The 15,198-nt window shown below is 41.2% G+C and overlaps 1 protein-coding gene across 3 annotated transcripts; it reads left to right on the top strand.

The window, feature by feature from the left end:
- The first annotated feature begins 5,486 nt into the window (after positions 1-5,486).
- On the top strand, positions 5,487-14,172 carry LOC106306587 (branched-chain-amino-acid aminotransferase-like protein 2). 3 transcript variants are annotated; one of them, XM_013743252.1, is made up of 19 exons: positions 5,487-5,730; positions 5,913-6,011; positions 6,096-6,167; positions 6,271-6,363; positions 6,464-6,601; positions 6,678-6,736; positions 6,815-6,917; positions 7,010-7,198; positions 7,287-7,387; positions 7,454-7,595; positions 7,683-7,734; positions 7,835-7,920; positions 7,998-8,051; positions 8,138-8,221; positions 8,300-8,371; positions 8,472-8,552; positions 8,649-8,684; positions 8,817-8,980; positions 14,019-14,172. In XM_013743252.1, exons 1-18 carry the CDS (start codon positions 5,662-5,664, stop codon positions 8,961-8,963), a joined length of 1,677 nt encoding a protein of 558 aa, XP_013598706.1. In that variant the 5' UTR covers positions 5,487-5,661; the 3' UTR covers positions 8,964-8,980; positions 14,019-14,172. The 3 variants fall into 3 exon arrangements, with proteins under 3 accessions (XP_013598706.1, XP_013598705.1, XP_013598707.1); XM_013743251.1 differs by lacking the exon at positions 14,019-14,172 and adding an exon at positions 9,349-9,588; XM_013743253.1 differs by lacking the exons at positions 6,096-6,167; positions 14,019-14,172 and adding an exon at positions 9,349-9,588.
- Positions 14,173-15,198: the final 1,026 nt, after the last annotated feature.

The raw sequence follows: 15,198 nt of genomic DNA on the forward strand, positions 1-15,198 counted from the left end.
GGGGGGGGGGGGGGGGGTTAGGGCAGAGCTTCAGCTGACTGACATGAAAGGTGTCATGAATCGCAGTACCAGCGACAGAGCCAATCTTTTCCAGAACACAAAATGGGCCATAAAAACGGGGTGAAAGCTTGTGAGACACGTTCCTGTTCTTGAGGGAGTGATGCCTATAGGGCTGAAGCTTCAAGTACACATGATAACCCACCTTGAACTCTCTGTGAGATCTGCACGAGTCTGCTGATTGTTTCATACGGTTCTGAGCCCGCAGGAGATGAAACTTCAGCATGTTGATGATCTCCTCGCGTTTCTGCAAACTGCGGTCTATGACTGCTGAAGAACTCTCACCGGGAAGATACGGGAGGTGCGTTGGAGGAACCTGACCGTAGACAACCTCGTAAGGAGTACATCTGATCGCAGAATGGTAAGTGGTGTTGTACCACCATTCAGCTAGAGGAAGCCATTTAGACCAAGACTGTGGGGCTTCTGTCTGACCATCAGTCTGTGGGTGGTACGCGGTGGAGTGTTTCAGATCAACTCCCTGCACTCGCAACAACTCTTTCCAAACCTCACTAAGGAATGTGGGGTCGCGGTCACTAACGATGTCTTTCGGCATACCATGGAGCTTGAAGATGTTATCAAGATATACCTGAGCAACCTCGATGGCCGTGTAGGGGTGAGAGAGTGCGATGAAATGAGCGTTCTTGCTGAGTCTGTCAACGACGACCATGATGCAATGTTTCCCACTTGATGGAGGAATACCTTCAATAAAATCCATGCTTATGGACTCCCATACGCCATTAGGGACATGTAGAGGATGAAGGAGACCGGGTTTAGCAGCGAAGTCGTTCTTGTTCTGTTGACACACTGCGCAGTTCCGAACGTAATGTTGGATCTCCACATTCATTCGAGGCCAGAAGAACAGAGACTTGATTCGCTGAGCAGTAGCGTCTCGACCAGAGTGGCCCCAAACAGCAGAATCATGAAGCCACTTGAAGATGTGAAGCTTTACCTCTGCACTTCTGCACTGTTTCCCACAACCAGTTTGCCTTTCCTTCGCAGCTCATCATTCGCAAAAGTGAAGGCGGGGTGGGATTTCTTATCTGCTTTCAGCTGAGAGATGATCTTGCGCAGAGTAGGATCAGAATGCCACAACAGCTTTATGGAGTCATAAAAGCCGTGGTGAGATTGAGATAGTGTGATGTGGAGAAGTTGAGAGCCCGTGACTCGTGACAAAATGTCAACAACGACATTCTCTTTGCCTTGCTTGTATTGTATCTCAAAGTTGTACCCCATGAGTTTTGAGAGCCACAGATGCTGAAAGGGAGTGGTAATCTTTTGTTCCATCAAGTATTTCAAGCTCTTCTGATCCGTCTCGATTATGAAAGGTCTGTGTGCCAAGTACGCGTGCCATGTCTGCACCGCATGCACCACTACAAGCAGCTCTTTCTCGTAGACAGATAGCGACTGTTGTCGAGGACCTAAAGCTCTGCTGATAAAGCAAATAGGGTGGTTCTCCTGCATCAAGACCGCGCTAATGCATGTGTTTGAAACATTTGTTTCGACCGTGAACGGCTTCTCAAAGTTAGGCAATGCCAGGACTGGTGAAGTCGATAAAGCAGTTTTGAGCTTCTTGAAGGAGTAAGAGGCTTCAATTTGCCAGTTAAAGCCATCTTTCTTCAAGAGAGTTGTCAGCGGTCTAGCGATGACGCTGTAGCTTTAGATGAACCGTCTGTAGTAGTTTGCTAAGCCCAAAAAACTACGAAGCTGCTTCTGTGTAGTGGGGATAGGACACTGCTCGATTGTCCTGATCTTGCTTGGGTCGGTACTGACACCTTCTGCAGAGATGAAATGGCCCAAGTATTCGATGACAGTTGCTCCGAATGTGCATTTAGAGGGTTTAGGGTACAACTGCTCTTGCTGGAGTATCTGAAACACCTCACGTAGATGCTTAAGGTGGTCTTCCCAACAAGAGCGGTAGATCAAAATGTCATCGAAGAAGACAAGGAGAAACTTGCGCAGGACACCTTCAAAGATTCGGTTCATCAAGCTTTGGAACGTGCAAGGCGCATTGGTAAGGCCGAATGGCATCACCAAATATTCGTAATGACCCGAGTGTGTCTTAAAAGCCGTTTTGTAGACATCAGCAGGGGACATGCGAAGCTGATGGAACCCAGCGCGGAGGTCTAGCTTGGTGAAGTACTTGGCACCACCCAACTCATCAAGTAAGTCCTCAAGGAGAGGAATGGGGTACTTATCCTTGATGGTTTGTTTGTTCAGACCCCTGTAGTCAACACACAATCTCCAAGTGTTGTCTTTCTTCTTGACGAGGACCACGGGAGACGCGTAAGGGCTTGAGCTGCACTGAATGATGCCTTGACTTAACATTTCTCTGATCATTTTGTCAATGACATCTTTCTGGATCGTAGAATAGCGATAGGGTCTCAAGTTCACTGGATTAGCGCCTGATTCCAGAGGGATTTGGTGATCGTAGCCATCTCTGAACGGAGGTAGCTCAGTGGGTTCTTCAAAGAGGTAAGAGAAATCACTGAGGAGCTCTTGTAGAGCGGGGTTATCGGCCATTGTGTTATCTCCAGCAGATAAATGAGACAAGAGAGAGCTGGGTTCGAGGCTCAATGCTTGCGCTTCTGTGATTTGTCTCACTTGTAGCAAAGCTCTTTGCGGCTGCTTGGATAGTAGCTTGTCTAAGGTATCGCCTTTAATGACTTTGCAACCATCTTTTATGACTCCACGCAACACATTCTTCTGTCTGTTAAGTGTGAATTCCATTCTTGGGTTGAGGAAATCCCACAAGATAGGACCTAGCGTGGAAAGCCATTGAACACCTAACACCAAGTCACAGGAGTCTAGAGGGAGTGTCCTGATCTCAGAAGTATAGGTGTAGCCTTGAGCCTTCCAAGTGAAGTTACGACACTTGTAGCGCGAGAGCATGGTGTTGCCGCTTGCGGCGATTACAACCATGGGTCCTGTCTTCTCCAGCACGCAACCCATTTCGTTCGCAACATTGAGGTCCGAGAAGTTGTGAGTACTCTCGTTGTCAATCAGTATAAAGAGCTTTCGCTTGCCATACTGACCGATAACTCTCATGCAGTTAAAAGTGGAGGAACCGTTGAGAACATTGATAGAAATCACAGATGCGTCTTCCTCTTTGCTCGTAGTGGCTGCTGCAAGAGTATTTGTCTAACTCCTCCTCAGAGTCTGAGAAAAGCAGCTCATCATCGTCACCTTCCATGACGTAAATCTGAGAGCGACTGTGTTTGGAACTGTGGCCTGGTGTGTAGACCTCGTCACAGAACATACAAAGACTTTTTGCTCTCCTGTCTTGCATCTCTTGGTAAGAGTACTTTCGAGGTGGTTTATCGTTGTTTGTGGGAAAGGTAATGGCTTTAGAGGTGGGCTTTTGTGTGGTTGGGGTAGGGAGGAGGGGGGCGTTGTTTGAGTTTTTGTGGTAATAGGGTTGGTTGTGTTTGTGGTTGGGATTGAATGGAGCTTTGGGTTGTTTGGAGGGTGTGTGGTGAAGGGAGGATTCGTGAAGCATGGTGATCTTCGCAGCTCCGGCGACAGAGGAGACCTCAAACTGTCTAGTGTGAAGTGATAGATGACGGTTCAGGTTGGCTAAGAAGATGCTTAGGGCGTGAGCCTCTGGGAGGATGAGTCGCATTCTAGGGGTCTCGAACTTGTCGAGTAACTCAACCACCGAGTCAGAGCCTTGTTTCAACTCGACCAACTCAGCCAGTGGGTCGTCGTAGAGCTCGCTGAAACGGCCGGAGATGGCCACGACATACTCAGTCCACGAAGGGAAGATCCCATAACGTGTACTCATATAGTTATGGTGCCATTGGGTGGCTTTACCGGTGAGGTGCATCGACGCTAAGCGGACCTGAGCTCCGGTGCGGTGGCGTCGATGTCGAAGAACTGCTCGCAGTTGGAAATACAATCGCGGAGGTTTGTGCCGTCAAAAGATGGGAACTTTATCTTTGAGAGGCGATAGGCTAAGCCGTTGTGAGGTTGTGGGGTTCGGTCGGGGCGTTGGTCGGAGTAACCGGTGGTATCGGGAGGGGTTGGTTAGGGTTGTTGTTTGAGATGGGGGTGGGTGGGTGAGACGGGCATGGGTCCATCGGGGCTTTTCCGACGGCTTGGAGAGGGGAAATGGTGTTGAACATCATCGCCTCAAGTATGTCGAAACGGGAGTTGAGGGAGTCGTGCTGGGTTTTGACCTCCGCCGCGAGGAGAGTGTGGAGAGAGCGCATCTCGTCGACATGTTCGGTCAGAGAACATTCCTGGAGCCGTGTTTCCACCATTGCAGCGCCGAGAATCGAGAGACTTCTGATACCAATGTAACAGTAAGGTTAGAACCAAGTGACCAAATTCCAATCTAGAGCTCACCAAGAACTTAAGAAAGGAGAAATCAAGACTAGAAAGTGATCTAAAAGAAAGATCACCTTGAAGAACAAGATCTCAGGGATAAATGTGCTAGTTTTGTAGCTTTGCGAGAGAGAAATAAGATAGAGATGACTGAAATTGTTTTCTGATTATTTTCTGGAAGCTGTAGTCAGCTGGTACTAGTCATGGGCATATTATCTGAAACCCGAAAATCGAACCGGAACCGAACCAAAAAAACCGGGACCGAAACCGGACCGAAAATTACAAAAACCCGAAAGGTTCCTATATTTCTAAATCCGAAAAACCGAAACCGAACCGGGACCGAACCGAGAACCGAACGGGTACCCGAATATTTTGAATATATTAAAAAAAAATATTATTTTTAATTTTAATATATATAAAATATAATTTATAAATAAAAAATATCTACAAAAATCCGAACTACCCGAATAACCCGGACATGTTTTCGGTTTTTTCCGAGTTTAGATCGAGTTTTCGGGGTTTTTTCGGTTTTTTGGGCTTTAAACCCGAACCACACCCGAATTATTTGTAATGCAGTTCCATTTCGGGTTTTATAAAAAAATAGAAACCCGACCCGAACCCGACACTATCCGAACCGAACCGATCCGAAAAATGTCCGGTTCCTAAATATCCCAATCCGAATAGCCCGAAAACCGAATAAACCGAACCGACCCGAACCGAAAACCCGAATGGCCAGCAGTAGCTGGTACATAAAGAGAATCACAAACGGTCACATACGACCTATTTGCTGATTTCGCAAAAGACAAGAACGAATGCGACAAACAAGTTTATTTGAACCAATGAAATTTAAAATAAAGTATAACGGTTTGATGTGAACCTGTCACACAAAGTTCTTATCATCTTGTGCAAAAAGTTTATTTTACTCTCAACTTTCTGCTCTGTGACAGTGATCTGATGTCATTGTCGATATAAATTATTTGATTTATTGGTTATACAGAACGAATCTCGATCTTGATGGCTTATTTTATTACATCATCAGTCACCAAACTGGATGTGGCAGGAGATAAGATAAGATGCTTAAACTAATTTGAAAAGATCATATAATTAATAGGAAACATTTTTATCTTTTCCCGAAAGTGAGAAATAAAGTTTTATCTTCTTTTACGTGAGGTCAAGATTCTCTGGCTGTTAATATATAACGAGAGACACGGACAAAGGCAATGACTTTCTTTACCCTAAGTTAGTAGAGTAGAGCGTTTGATTTCAAAGCAGTATTCTGTAATGGAGGTGATCCACGCATGGTCTGCTCCAAGATCACTCAGCACATCTCTCATGTACTCCTTTGCTCAGGTACTTTTCTTCTTCTTGCTTCACTGAGAGAAGACTTTTGAGTATTCCTGCAGTTATAGTTGTTTGGTTTCTCTCTGAATCTATGATGATGAAAATAAAACTAACATTTGATTCACTGAAAAAACATTTTTGTGGGTGTGAGTTGTAACTTGAAAAGATGTTTTTTGGTTTGTATGACTCAGAGAGACGACACTGAAGTGCTGGACGAGCCATTATACGCTGCATATCTTAAATCTACAGGTGCTGATAGGCCATACAGAGATGAGCTTCTCTCTAAGATGGTATGTCAGTAATTGATTTATGTTACAGTGCATTAAGGCAATGCTTAGTCTACTCATTATGAGGAGAAATCAACATAATTGTAGGAGTGTGATGGAGAAAAGGTGGTGAAGGACATCATTTATGGTCCAGGAAACAAAAAGTATAGGTTCTGTAAGGTTTAGACTCCGATCTAGGGACTTCAGTTTCGTATTTATATTGTCACTGTGTTTGGGATAACATTGTGATTCTGTTTTGTGTTTCTTGCCCTTCTGTGTACAGCATATATCGAAACAGCGACTTCTTGGTTTGCCAAGTGAGCTAATGAGCAAAGGGAAGCACTTTATCTTGATACGCAATCCCCTTAACATATTGGTTAGCTTTATCAAACTCTATTCTTCTGAACTGGTTTATCTTTTAAATGTTTGAGATGTTTCTTCTCATTGTTATTGTTTTGTTTGAAATTCTATTGCAGCCTTCCTTTGAGAAAGTACACCCTTTATCATTTGCCGAACTGGGATTGGGAGAGTTAGTATCGATATACAGCGATCTCTGTCAGATGGGAACCCCACCAGCAATCGTCGATGCAGATGAGTTTCAGCAAGATCCCGAGGTGAAGGTTTCATTGCAATAGTATGAAAACATTGACAATCTTGCTTATTTTTTTGCATCATTCATTCTATTTCCAGGGTACATTACGTGGTCTTTGCAGTGACCTGGAGATACCGTTTCAACCCTCTATGCTTAAGTAAGACTCTTTAGCTTTCTCTTGGATTTGACCATAAACAGCAAGAGAATGACTCATTGTTTGTGTGTGTTGTTGAAGATGGGAGGCTGGTCCTATACCAGAAGACGGACTATGGGCTTCATGGTGGTACAAAACTCTTCACAAATCAACAGGGTTTTCGTCTCCTAGGCCCTATCCTCATGTACTGGTTTGAGTTTAGTACAACTATTAAAGATCGTGGAACTCAAAAACATCATTCAAACTAACATTGTCTGTTTTCTATTGTTTTCTCAGACATTCCCTTTGAAGCATTACGATTTGCTGGAGCAATGTTTACCGCTATACAACATCCTCAGGCGCCACGTGAAGCATAAGTCATCTCTCTTGACCAGCAACTTAACTCCTCCCAGTCTTCCAGTTCCTGAAAACGCTAAGCTTTTCGCTTGGGTTGGTGATGAGATTGTGCCACGTGAGATGGCGAAGGTGCTTGCTTGAACCATGAACATAGAGTCTCTGTTTGTTATTAGCTGCTTGCTTTGAAACTCTGATGTTTCTTTATTCTTGTTTGAAGGTTTCTGTTTTTGACTCGGTCGTGCAAGGCGGTGACTCTGTATGGGAAGGTCTTAGGATATACAAAGGGAAAGTGTTCAAGCTTGAAGAACATCTAGATCGGTAAGAACCAAGTCAGAATAAAAAGTAAAGCATTTCTTATTAATATGTTGAAAGTATTGGATATAGGTTGTTTGATTCAGCAAAGGCTCTGGCTTTCAACAATGTCCCGACCCGGGAGGAGGTAAAAGAAGCCATCTTCAGAACTCTCATAACCAATGGGATGTTTGACAATACACATATAAGACTCTCTCTTACTCGAGGCAAAAAGGTATTATTGCTTACACCTTTTACCAAGTTCAAAGTTGTTTATATGTTTTCATTTTAAACTCAAACAAGCTACGATGACTTTGTTCAGGTCACTTCTGGAATGAGCCCTGCATTTAACCGTTACGGTTGTACTCTGATTGGTAAAAGTTTCAGATTTGTCTCTTGCAAGCATACAACTTGAATATGGTTTTGGCATGAAACTTTGTTTGTATGATCGTTTTTTCTTCAAAAATAATGCAGTCCTGGCCGAGTGGAAGCCTCCAGTATATGACAACGATAGTGGAATTGTGCTAGTGACTGCAACTACACGCCGCAATTCACCCAACGTATAAGTCTCTGGAACTCTCATAAAGTGGTCCATTGTTGTTTTTTTTTCTCTTATTCTACTCTTGTTTTTTTTCAGAATTTGGATTCTAAGATTCACCACAACAACCTCCTCAACAACATACTCGCAAAGGTTTTCATCTTTTTCCTCCCGCATCAAGTTTTGATTGTGATCTTGTGTCATCATTGGATGATGCTTTCTTTTTCATAATGACACAGATTGAAAGCAACAATGCCAACGTGGATGATGCAATCATGCTTGACAAGGATGGCTTTGTGTCTGAGACCAATGCAACCAACATTGTAAGATCCTCATTGAAAATATTTTATTCTCTAGAAAAGCTTACTTAATGGTGGGAGGGATTGTGCGTTTTGATGCAGTTCATGGTGAAGAAGGGCCGAGTTCTCACTCCCCGTGCAGATTATTGTCTCCCAGGCATCACCCGAGCTACTGTTAAGAGAGAAGAAGATTTTTACCATTTTTACCATTTCTTAACATATCTCAGTGACTATACAACATTACCAAACTCATCACCATCTCATCAATGTATAGGTCATGGAACTGGTGGTGAAAGAGAACTTCATCTTAGAAGAACGAAACATCAGCTTGTCTGAATTCCATACAGCTGATGAGGTTTCCTCATCTTTTTCCCTTTATCTTAGAATATCTTAAAATGATCCAGTAAAGATTTAAATTTCAAGTTCAACTATATATCAATCTTTTTTTCAGGTATGGACGACAGGAACTATGGGAGAACTTAGCCCGGTACACAACACAATCTCTAGTTCAATGCTATTAGGGAATGTAGTGATTTTCAAAACATTGGAAGCAAAACGTTTTACAACACTTTTGTGGCTTGTTTCATGGCATTTATGAATTTGAGGTCATTGTTCTTAGGTTGTGAAAATTGATGGGAGAGTGATCGGTGGAGGAAAGGTAGGACCAGTGACAAGAAGATTGCAAAGCGCTTACAAGAAACTGACGGATGATTCTGGCGTCCCAATACCTACTTACCAAAAGAACATTGACACATCATGTGTTTGATCAATAGAACACACAAGGTAACTTACGTTGCTAAATGGTGTTAATTTCTATAATATTGGTTATATGAATCGCATGCTTATGTTTCAATCAAACGTCATTTGTTTCACAAGAATGATAATCTTTGACTCAAAAATAACGGTATAATGGTAACACTAAAAATTAAATTTTTAGGTCAACAAACAAACAAATAATTAGAATGTAAACGAAATTAGTAACGTGAGCCAAACTCAAAGTTAATGTAAACCAAAAAAGAGTCCTAATCTACTTATTAAACGATCATACGAGATCTTCTTCTTTGTAACATAGTTAGTTACGTTTTCTTGTTCCCATAAATTTATTTTTCCTTTTTCAACCATGGTGCAAAAATTAAAATTGTGTGTGCTAGATTGATATTTGGAAAACCCAAAAACGGTGGAGGAGAGTTTGGCTGACCGAGATAACAAGATCGGGCAAGATCGAGGCTTATCAAAGGCTTGAGAAATCGAAGCTTATGTGACCAACATTTGAATCGAGACAGGTCTAACATATGGAACCTTAATCTATATTTTTATTTTTCATTTTGGGGAAAAGTAATGTTTTCTGTTTTATTTTTATCGAGATATAATAGAGGAATGGGTTTTGCGTTTTTTCTTTTCTGTTTTAAATTTGTTATTGAAATATATTATTATATATAAATGGCATTCTGAATTATGTGTGGAAAGTTAGAGTTAGTTCTTTTCTCTTTATTAGAAAGCTAACTTATTGTCCATTTTCTTCTTTTTCCTGGTCATTTTGTCAAACATCTTCTTTTGTCTCTCGATTCCAAATAATTTTGTCCAAATGTTCTGACGTCTTTCTTTTTAATATTTTGTCGGCTTTAGGTTCAGATGTATGGCTTTCGGAAAGAAAATGAGACAGTTATGTCTCTTAGTTCAATCTTCTAACTAGGTCTCTTCGAATATTATACTTTTTGGTATCTTGAAATCTGGTTCTAAAGATTCCTAGAAAAAGTATATTATCGATCAGCAATCTATATAATCTGTTCTCCAATTCTAAAAGTATTCTTCAAGTAAATAGTTTTGAGATATTATTATTCAATGAGTCAGACTACAAGATGTGGTAGACGAATCTAACAAGGACTAATGTTGCAGACGCGCTATTGTCTGCTAATCTATCGGATATGTGCAATCTATTGTGAGGTACTTTAACAACAACTGAAGCAACTCAAATGGAATATTGTGGCAGAGCTTTGATCACCCGACAAACATTTTACTTCCAGGAATGATACTTCAATATGATCTTGGAATAGAGTACATGATCCTTAAGTTTCTCTTTTGGCCTCATAGAAGAATGTGCCAAAACTTAAGGATCGGAGGTACTTCATTCCATGATTATATCCAAGTATCATTCCTAGAAGTAAACGTATGTTAGGTGACTAAGGCTCTACCTTAAGATCATGTTTGAGTTGCTTCGGTTGTTGTTAGAGTAGCTCACAATTAGATTGCACATATTTGATACATTATCATAGAACGCTGTGTTTGCAGCAACAGTCCTTGTTAGATTTGTCTGCCACGTCTTGTAGTCCGACTCATTGAATAATAAGATCTCATAACTACTTATTTGAAGAATACCTTTAGAACATGAGAGAGGACTACCTAGATTTTCAATACATAATATTCTTCCTGGGAATCTCCTGAGCCAGATTCCCAGATACCCAAAATATGATATTTTAAGAGACCGAGTTCAAAGATCGAACGAGGGAACATAATTATTTCACTTTTTTCCGAAAGCCACACATTTGAGCTTAAAGTCGACGGAATAATAATAGTTAAGAAAGAAAAACGTCGAAACATTTCTTTGGATGTAATTATTCAGAATCAAGAGACAAAAGAAGATGTTTGACAAAATGACCAGAAAAAAAATTCATTTTTTTAATAAAGAGAAAAGTACTAACTCTGACTTTCCACACATACTCGAAAATACAATTTATACATAATAGTATATATCAATAACAAATTAAAAAGAAATAGAAAACACAAAGCTCATTCATTCCTCTACTATACCCTGATAAAAACAATACAGAAATATTACCTTTCCCATAAAGGAAAAAAAAAATATCTTAGGGTTCCATAAGTTAGACTTGTCTCGATTCAAATGTTGGTAACAAAAGCTTCGGTGAGTCTTGACGATTCTCGATCTCGCCCGGTCTTGTTATCTCCGTCAGTCAAACTCTCCTTTACGGTTTTTGGTTTTTCCAAATATCCATCTAGCACGCACAATTTCAATTTTTGCACCATGACTGAAAAAGAAAAAAAAATTATGGGAATACGAAAACATAATTATGTTACAAAGAAGAAGATTTCATATGATGGTTTAATAAGTAGATTAGTACTCTTTTGGTTTAAATTAACTTTTTTTTTGTAACACATTCATTCATTCAAACTTTAAAGACCCCTAAGGATTGAGTTCAATACAATAGTTTCAAGGCGCAAAGCTTTCTTAGCCAAAGCATCGGCATCTTTGTTTTTCTCCCGTGGGATCCACCTGAACTGAATCAATTCAAACTCTGAGATTAAGGCGACAATGTCAGAAATAATGCCATAAAGTTCTGGACTTGGTTTCCTTGAGGTAATTGCTTTGACAAGCAACACTGAGTCTGTTTCACATCGGAGGCGTTGGATCCCCAACTCTCGACATTTCTGGACTGCTTCGCGCATGGCTAGTGCCTCCGCTACCAGAGGAGACGCCACGTAGTAGCAGTGTGCACCAAATTCTGAACGCTTTGAGTTCTTGTGGACGGTCCACCCAAGACCTGCAAGTCCTGTATCTGCTCCCCATGTTGCGTCTGTTTGTAAACAGTGGCAGTTCTCAATTGTTGTCTCCGCTCTAGGGTTTCTTCGGGGGTTGATTACAGTTGGTTCCTGTGCATTCAGCCATTCTCTCGCAGCAGCTACAGCTCGGGAGATGACATCTTCTGGTGAGGCCGTTTTCTTGTTGAAAAAAAGGTTGTTGCGTGCAATCCACAATGACCAGAGAAGCCAAGGGGTAAGTACAGCAGACGTAAGGCCAATTGGGGGAAGGCAGTTCAATCTTAGCAGGTCCGGCCAATCCACAGGAAAGTCTATCAATCCGCTACCCTCAACGTTTGGGGTGATGGGAGCTAGTGCCCACACCCTTTGAGTAAACTCACATTGAAAGAGTAGATGATGGATAGATTCAGTGAGACCGCATCGTACGCATTTTGGATCACCGGCTATATTCCTCAAGATTAATCTTTCTCCCACTGGTAATGCTCCTTGGAAAACCTTCCACAGGAACAGCTTGATCTTAGGGGCAACTTCCAGTCCCCAAATCCCTTTATTCCAGTCAAACTCCGCCTGGTGGTGCTGTTCTTCGTGTTGTCGCATCATTTCATACGCTGTCCAGTAGCCAGACTTGGTAGTGTAGTCGCCCGTTGCGGTTTTGAGCCAGCTAAGTTTATCAGCAGCCCCTGTTTTGCTCAGTTTTATTCTGATGATAGTATCTTCGTACTGAGGAATGGTGGCTTGGATCTTTGCTCTGTCCCAGTCATGTTGGATAGGGTCAATCAGGTTCGCGACCTTTAGGTGAACTAGGAGTTCGGGAGCCGGTCCAATCGAACGCACTTGGTTTGCAGTATCCAACCAGGGGTCGTTCCATACTTCTATATCCTCACCAGTACCCATTGTCCAGCCAGTGTTTGCTGCGAGAAGGTCACGACCTATCATAATTCCACGCCACCCATGGGATGCGTTGGCCCTTGTCTCAACTTCCATGAAACTCTCGTTGGCGCAATACTTGCCAAGAAGTACTTTGCACATCAGGCTTTCCGGGTAGTTTAAGACTCGCCAGCTTAACTTAGCAAGAAAGGCGTCGTTGTAGCATTGTACCTCGCGGAAACCTAGTCCTCCTTCCGAGGCATGTTTTGTCATTGTTGACCATGCGACCCAAGCCATTTTCCGTGTCCCGTCATTGCTGTCCCACCAGAAGCGCGTAAATGCGGATTGTATTCTTTTGCAAAGAGAGACAGGGAGCTTGAAGCAAGTCATCGAGTGGGAGGGGATTGGCGTTAGGACGTTTTTCAGCATAGTGAGTTTCCCGGCTGTAGAGAGGAATCTATTTGACCAGCTCTTCGCTTTCTGTTTTATTCTCTCCACAATCGCAGTGAAGAGATCTTTTTCCCGTCTACCGAAATGTTCGGGCAAGCCAAGGTATTTGCCAATACCTCCCTCTTTCTGAATCTGCAGCACTTCTTTGATGGATGTCTTTAAAGATCCCGGAGCTTTGGAAGGGAAGGTGACAGTCGACTTGTTGGGGTTGATTGTCTGACCCGACGCTAACTCGTATTGTTTCAGAATAGAGACCAAAGCCGAGCTGCTGTCCTTGTCCGCTTTAATGAAGAACATCGTGTCATCGGCAAAGAGGAGGTGGTTAACCTGAGGGCAGCCCCTGGCTACTCTGATCCCCTCCATGCTGCCGTCCGCTTGCGCATTGTTACACAGCCCCGAGAGCACTTCACTACACAAGATGAATATGTATGGTGATAGTGGGTCTCCTTGTCGGATTCCCCTGCTCGGTTTAACTCTTCCTCTAGGCGAGCCGTTGATGAGGAAGGCGTAGGTAACAGATGTGATGCAAGCCATGATCAGGTCGACCCATTTTGCGTGGAATCCCAGCCGTTTAAATTAACTATTAGTTTGGTTTACTTAACTAATCTCGATTTCATTCTAATCAGTTGCTTGTTGATAACCAAAAAAAATATTATTTGTTAGGACCACTATTTAGAGTCGTTAAATTTACATGTACTGTAAACCCACTTTTTGGGGGAGGTAAAATATTAAGATAATAAAACCACATTTGAGTTAGTGATCACGGTAGAGATATGAAGCTTCGATGGCTAAGAGCTTTCTAGAAGGATGTAAATATCAAAGGTGGCCAAGACAAGTAAAGGGAAAGCAATTTTAAAAATTTGGTTATTTTCGTTATCATGTTTAAAGTTAATGGCTTCCTTTCTTGTGGGAATACAAATGTAAAGCTTGTTGCTATCTGCTGATGCAGCTTATCAAGCTTTTTACAAACCAATTTGATAAATCTCAAGAGATATAAAAAATAATGGATGAAACTTGCGGGTGAAAAGGTACATATAAAGAATACGAAAATGAGCATAAAGACCATGTCAAACTCTCCAAAGTCACCACCGAAGTGTTAATGACTTTCACCGTCACCTCAATTTGTTACACATTTGTTGATGATATATTTATAAATATAGATAAACGGATCTTTTACATATTTAAAAAATATATTCTAGTGATTTTTTTTCGCTCAATGAGGTCAATATACAAAATAAAGATGGAAATAGTAGAACCATGCATTGATTTATTGAATTTGCAAGATTGGTAGAAGAGATGAGGGTAAAATGACGAACTTGTCCCTGCAGTGTACATATACAACTAGAAAGTTGATAGAAACTAGTTTCGCGAAAAACTATAGCCCAACATTATGTCAGTATATTGTCTGAGCATTGTTTTTTGCAAAAGAAAACAAACAATTCAAACCTAAACAAAGGGGCAGCGGAAATGGGCCCTTCAATTTTTAATGGGACATAAGAAATTAAAAATGAATTTTGTTTTTGCTAGGCTATGAATTGTTGGTAAATATATCTGGTTATTGACAGGGTTACAAAGCAAGTGTTGTTGATAAACAAATTTTTAGGTTCAGTTATGATGAACAAACATTAGAAGTTCGATAACATTCATAATGATGGATAGAAGTTTAGTTTATTACAAAAGAGGAAAAATTCTGATTAGTTAACTTTTAAGAATTTAAATCAAACCAAATTAATTTATTGACAATGGAGTAATACTTGGTGGATTCATGTTGCTTTCTGGTAACAAATTTGCTAGCTATGTGAAGATAAAGTTCTTGAGACTCAATAATATATTTAATACATAGATAATCCGGCTTTTGATAATAGTAACGAGAAGGTTGTATTTGTATGAATGCATAATATAATGAGATAACATATCATATAATCGAGTTGAAGTAATAAAAGAGATAGAATAATTGTATATGTGAGTATAACCGTGTATTACAAAGTTAATCATGGATACAACATGTAATATCATGCATTAAGATATGTGGTAACCGGTTATTTTGCTTTAAAACCGAGTCTGTATCAAGATATACTTAAATTGTAGCCAGATATGTTTTACTGGAAAGGTACTCATTAGCAGCGTGA

Source organism: Brassica oleracea, chromosome C7 (assembly GCF_000695525.1).
Source record: "Brassica oleracea var. oleracea cultivar TO1000 chromosome C7, BOL, whole genome shotgun sequence".
In the NCBI taxonomy this organism is placed as follows: domain Eukaryota; kingdom Viridiplantae; phylum Streptophyta; class Magnoliopsida; order Brassicales; family Brassicaceae; genus Brassica; species Brassica oleracea.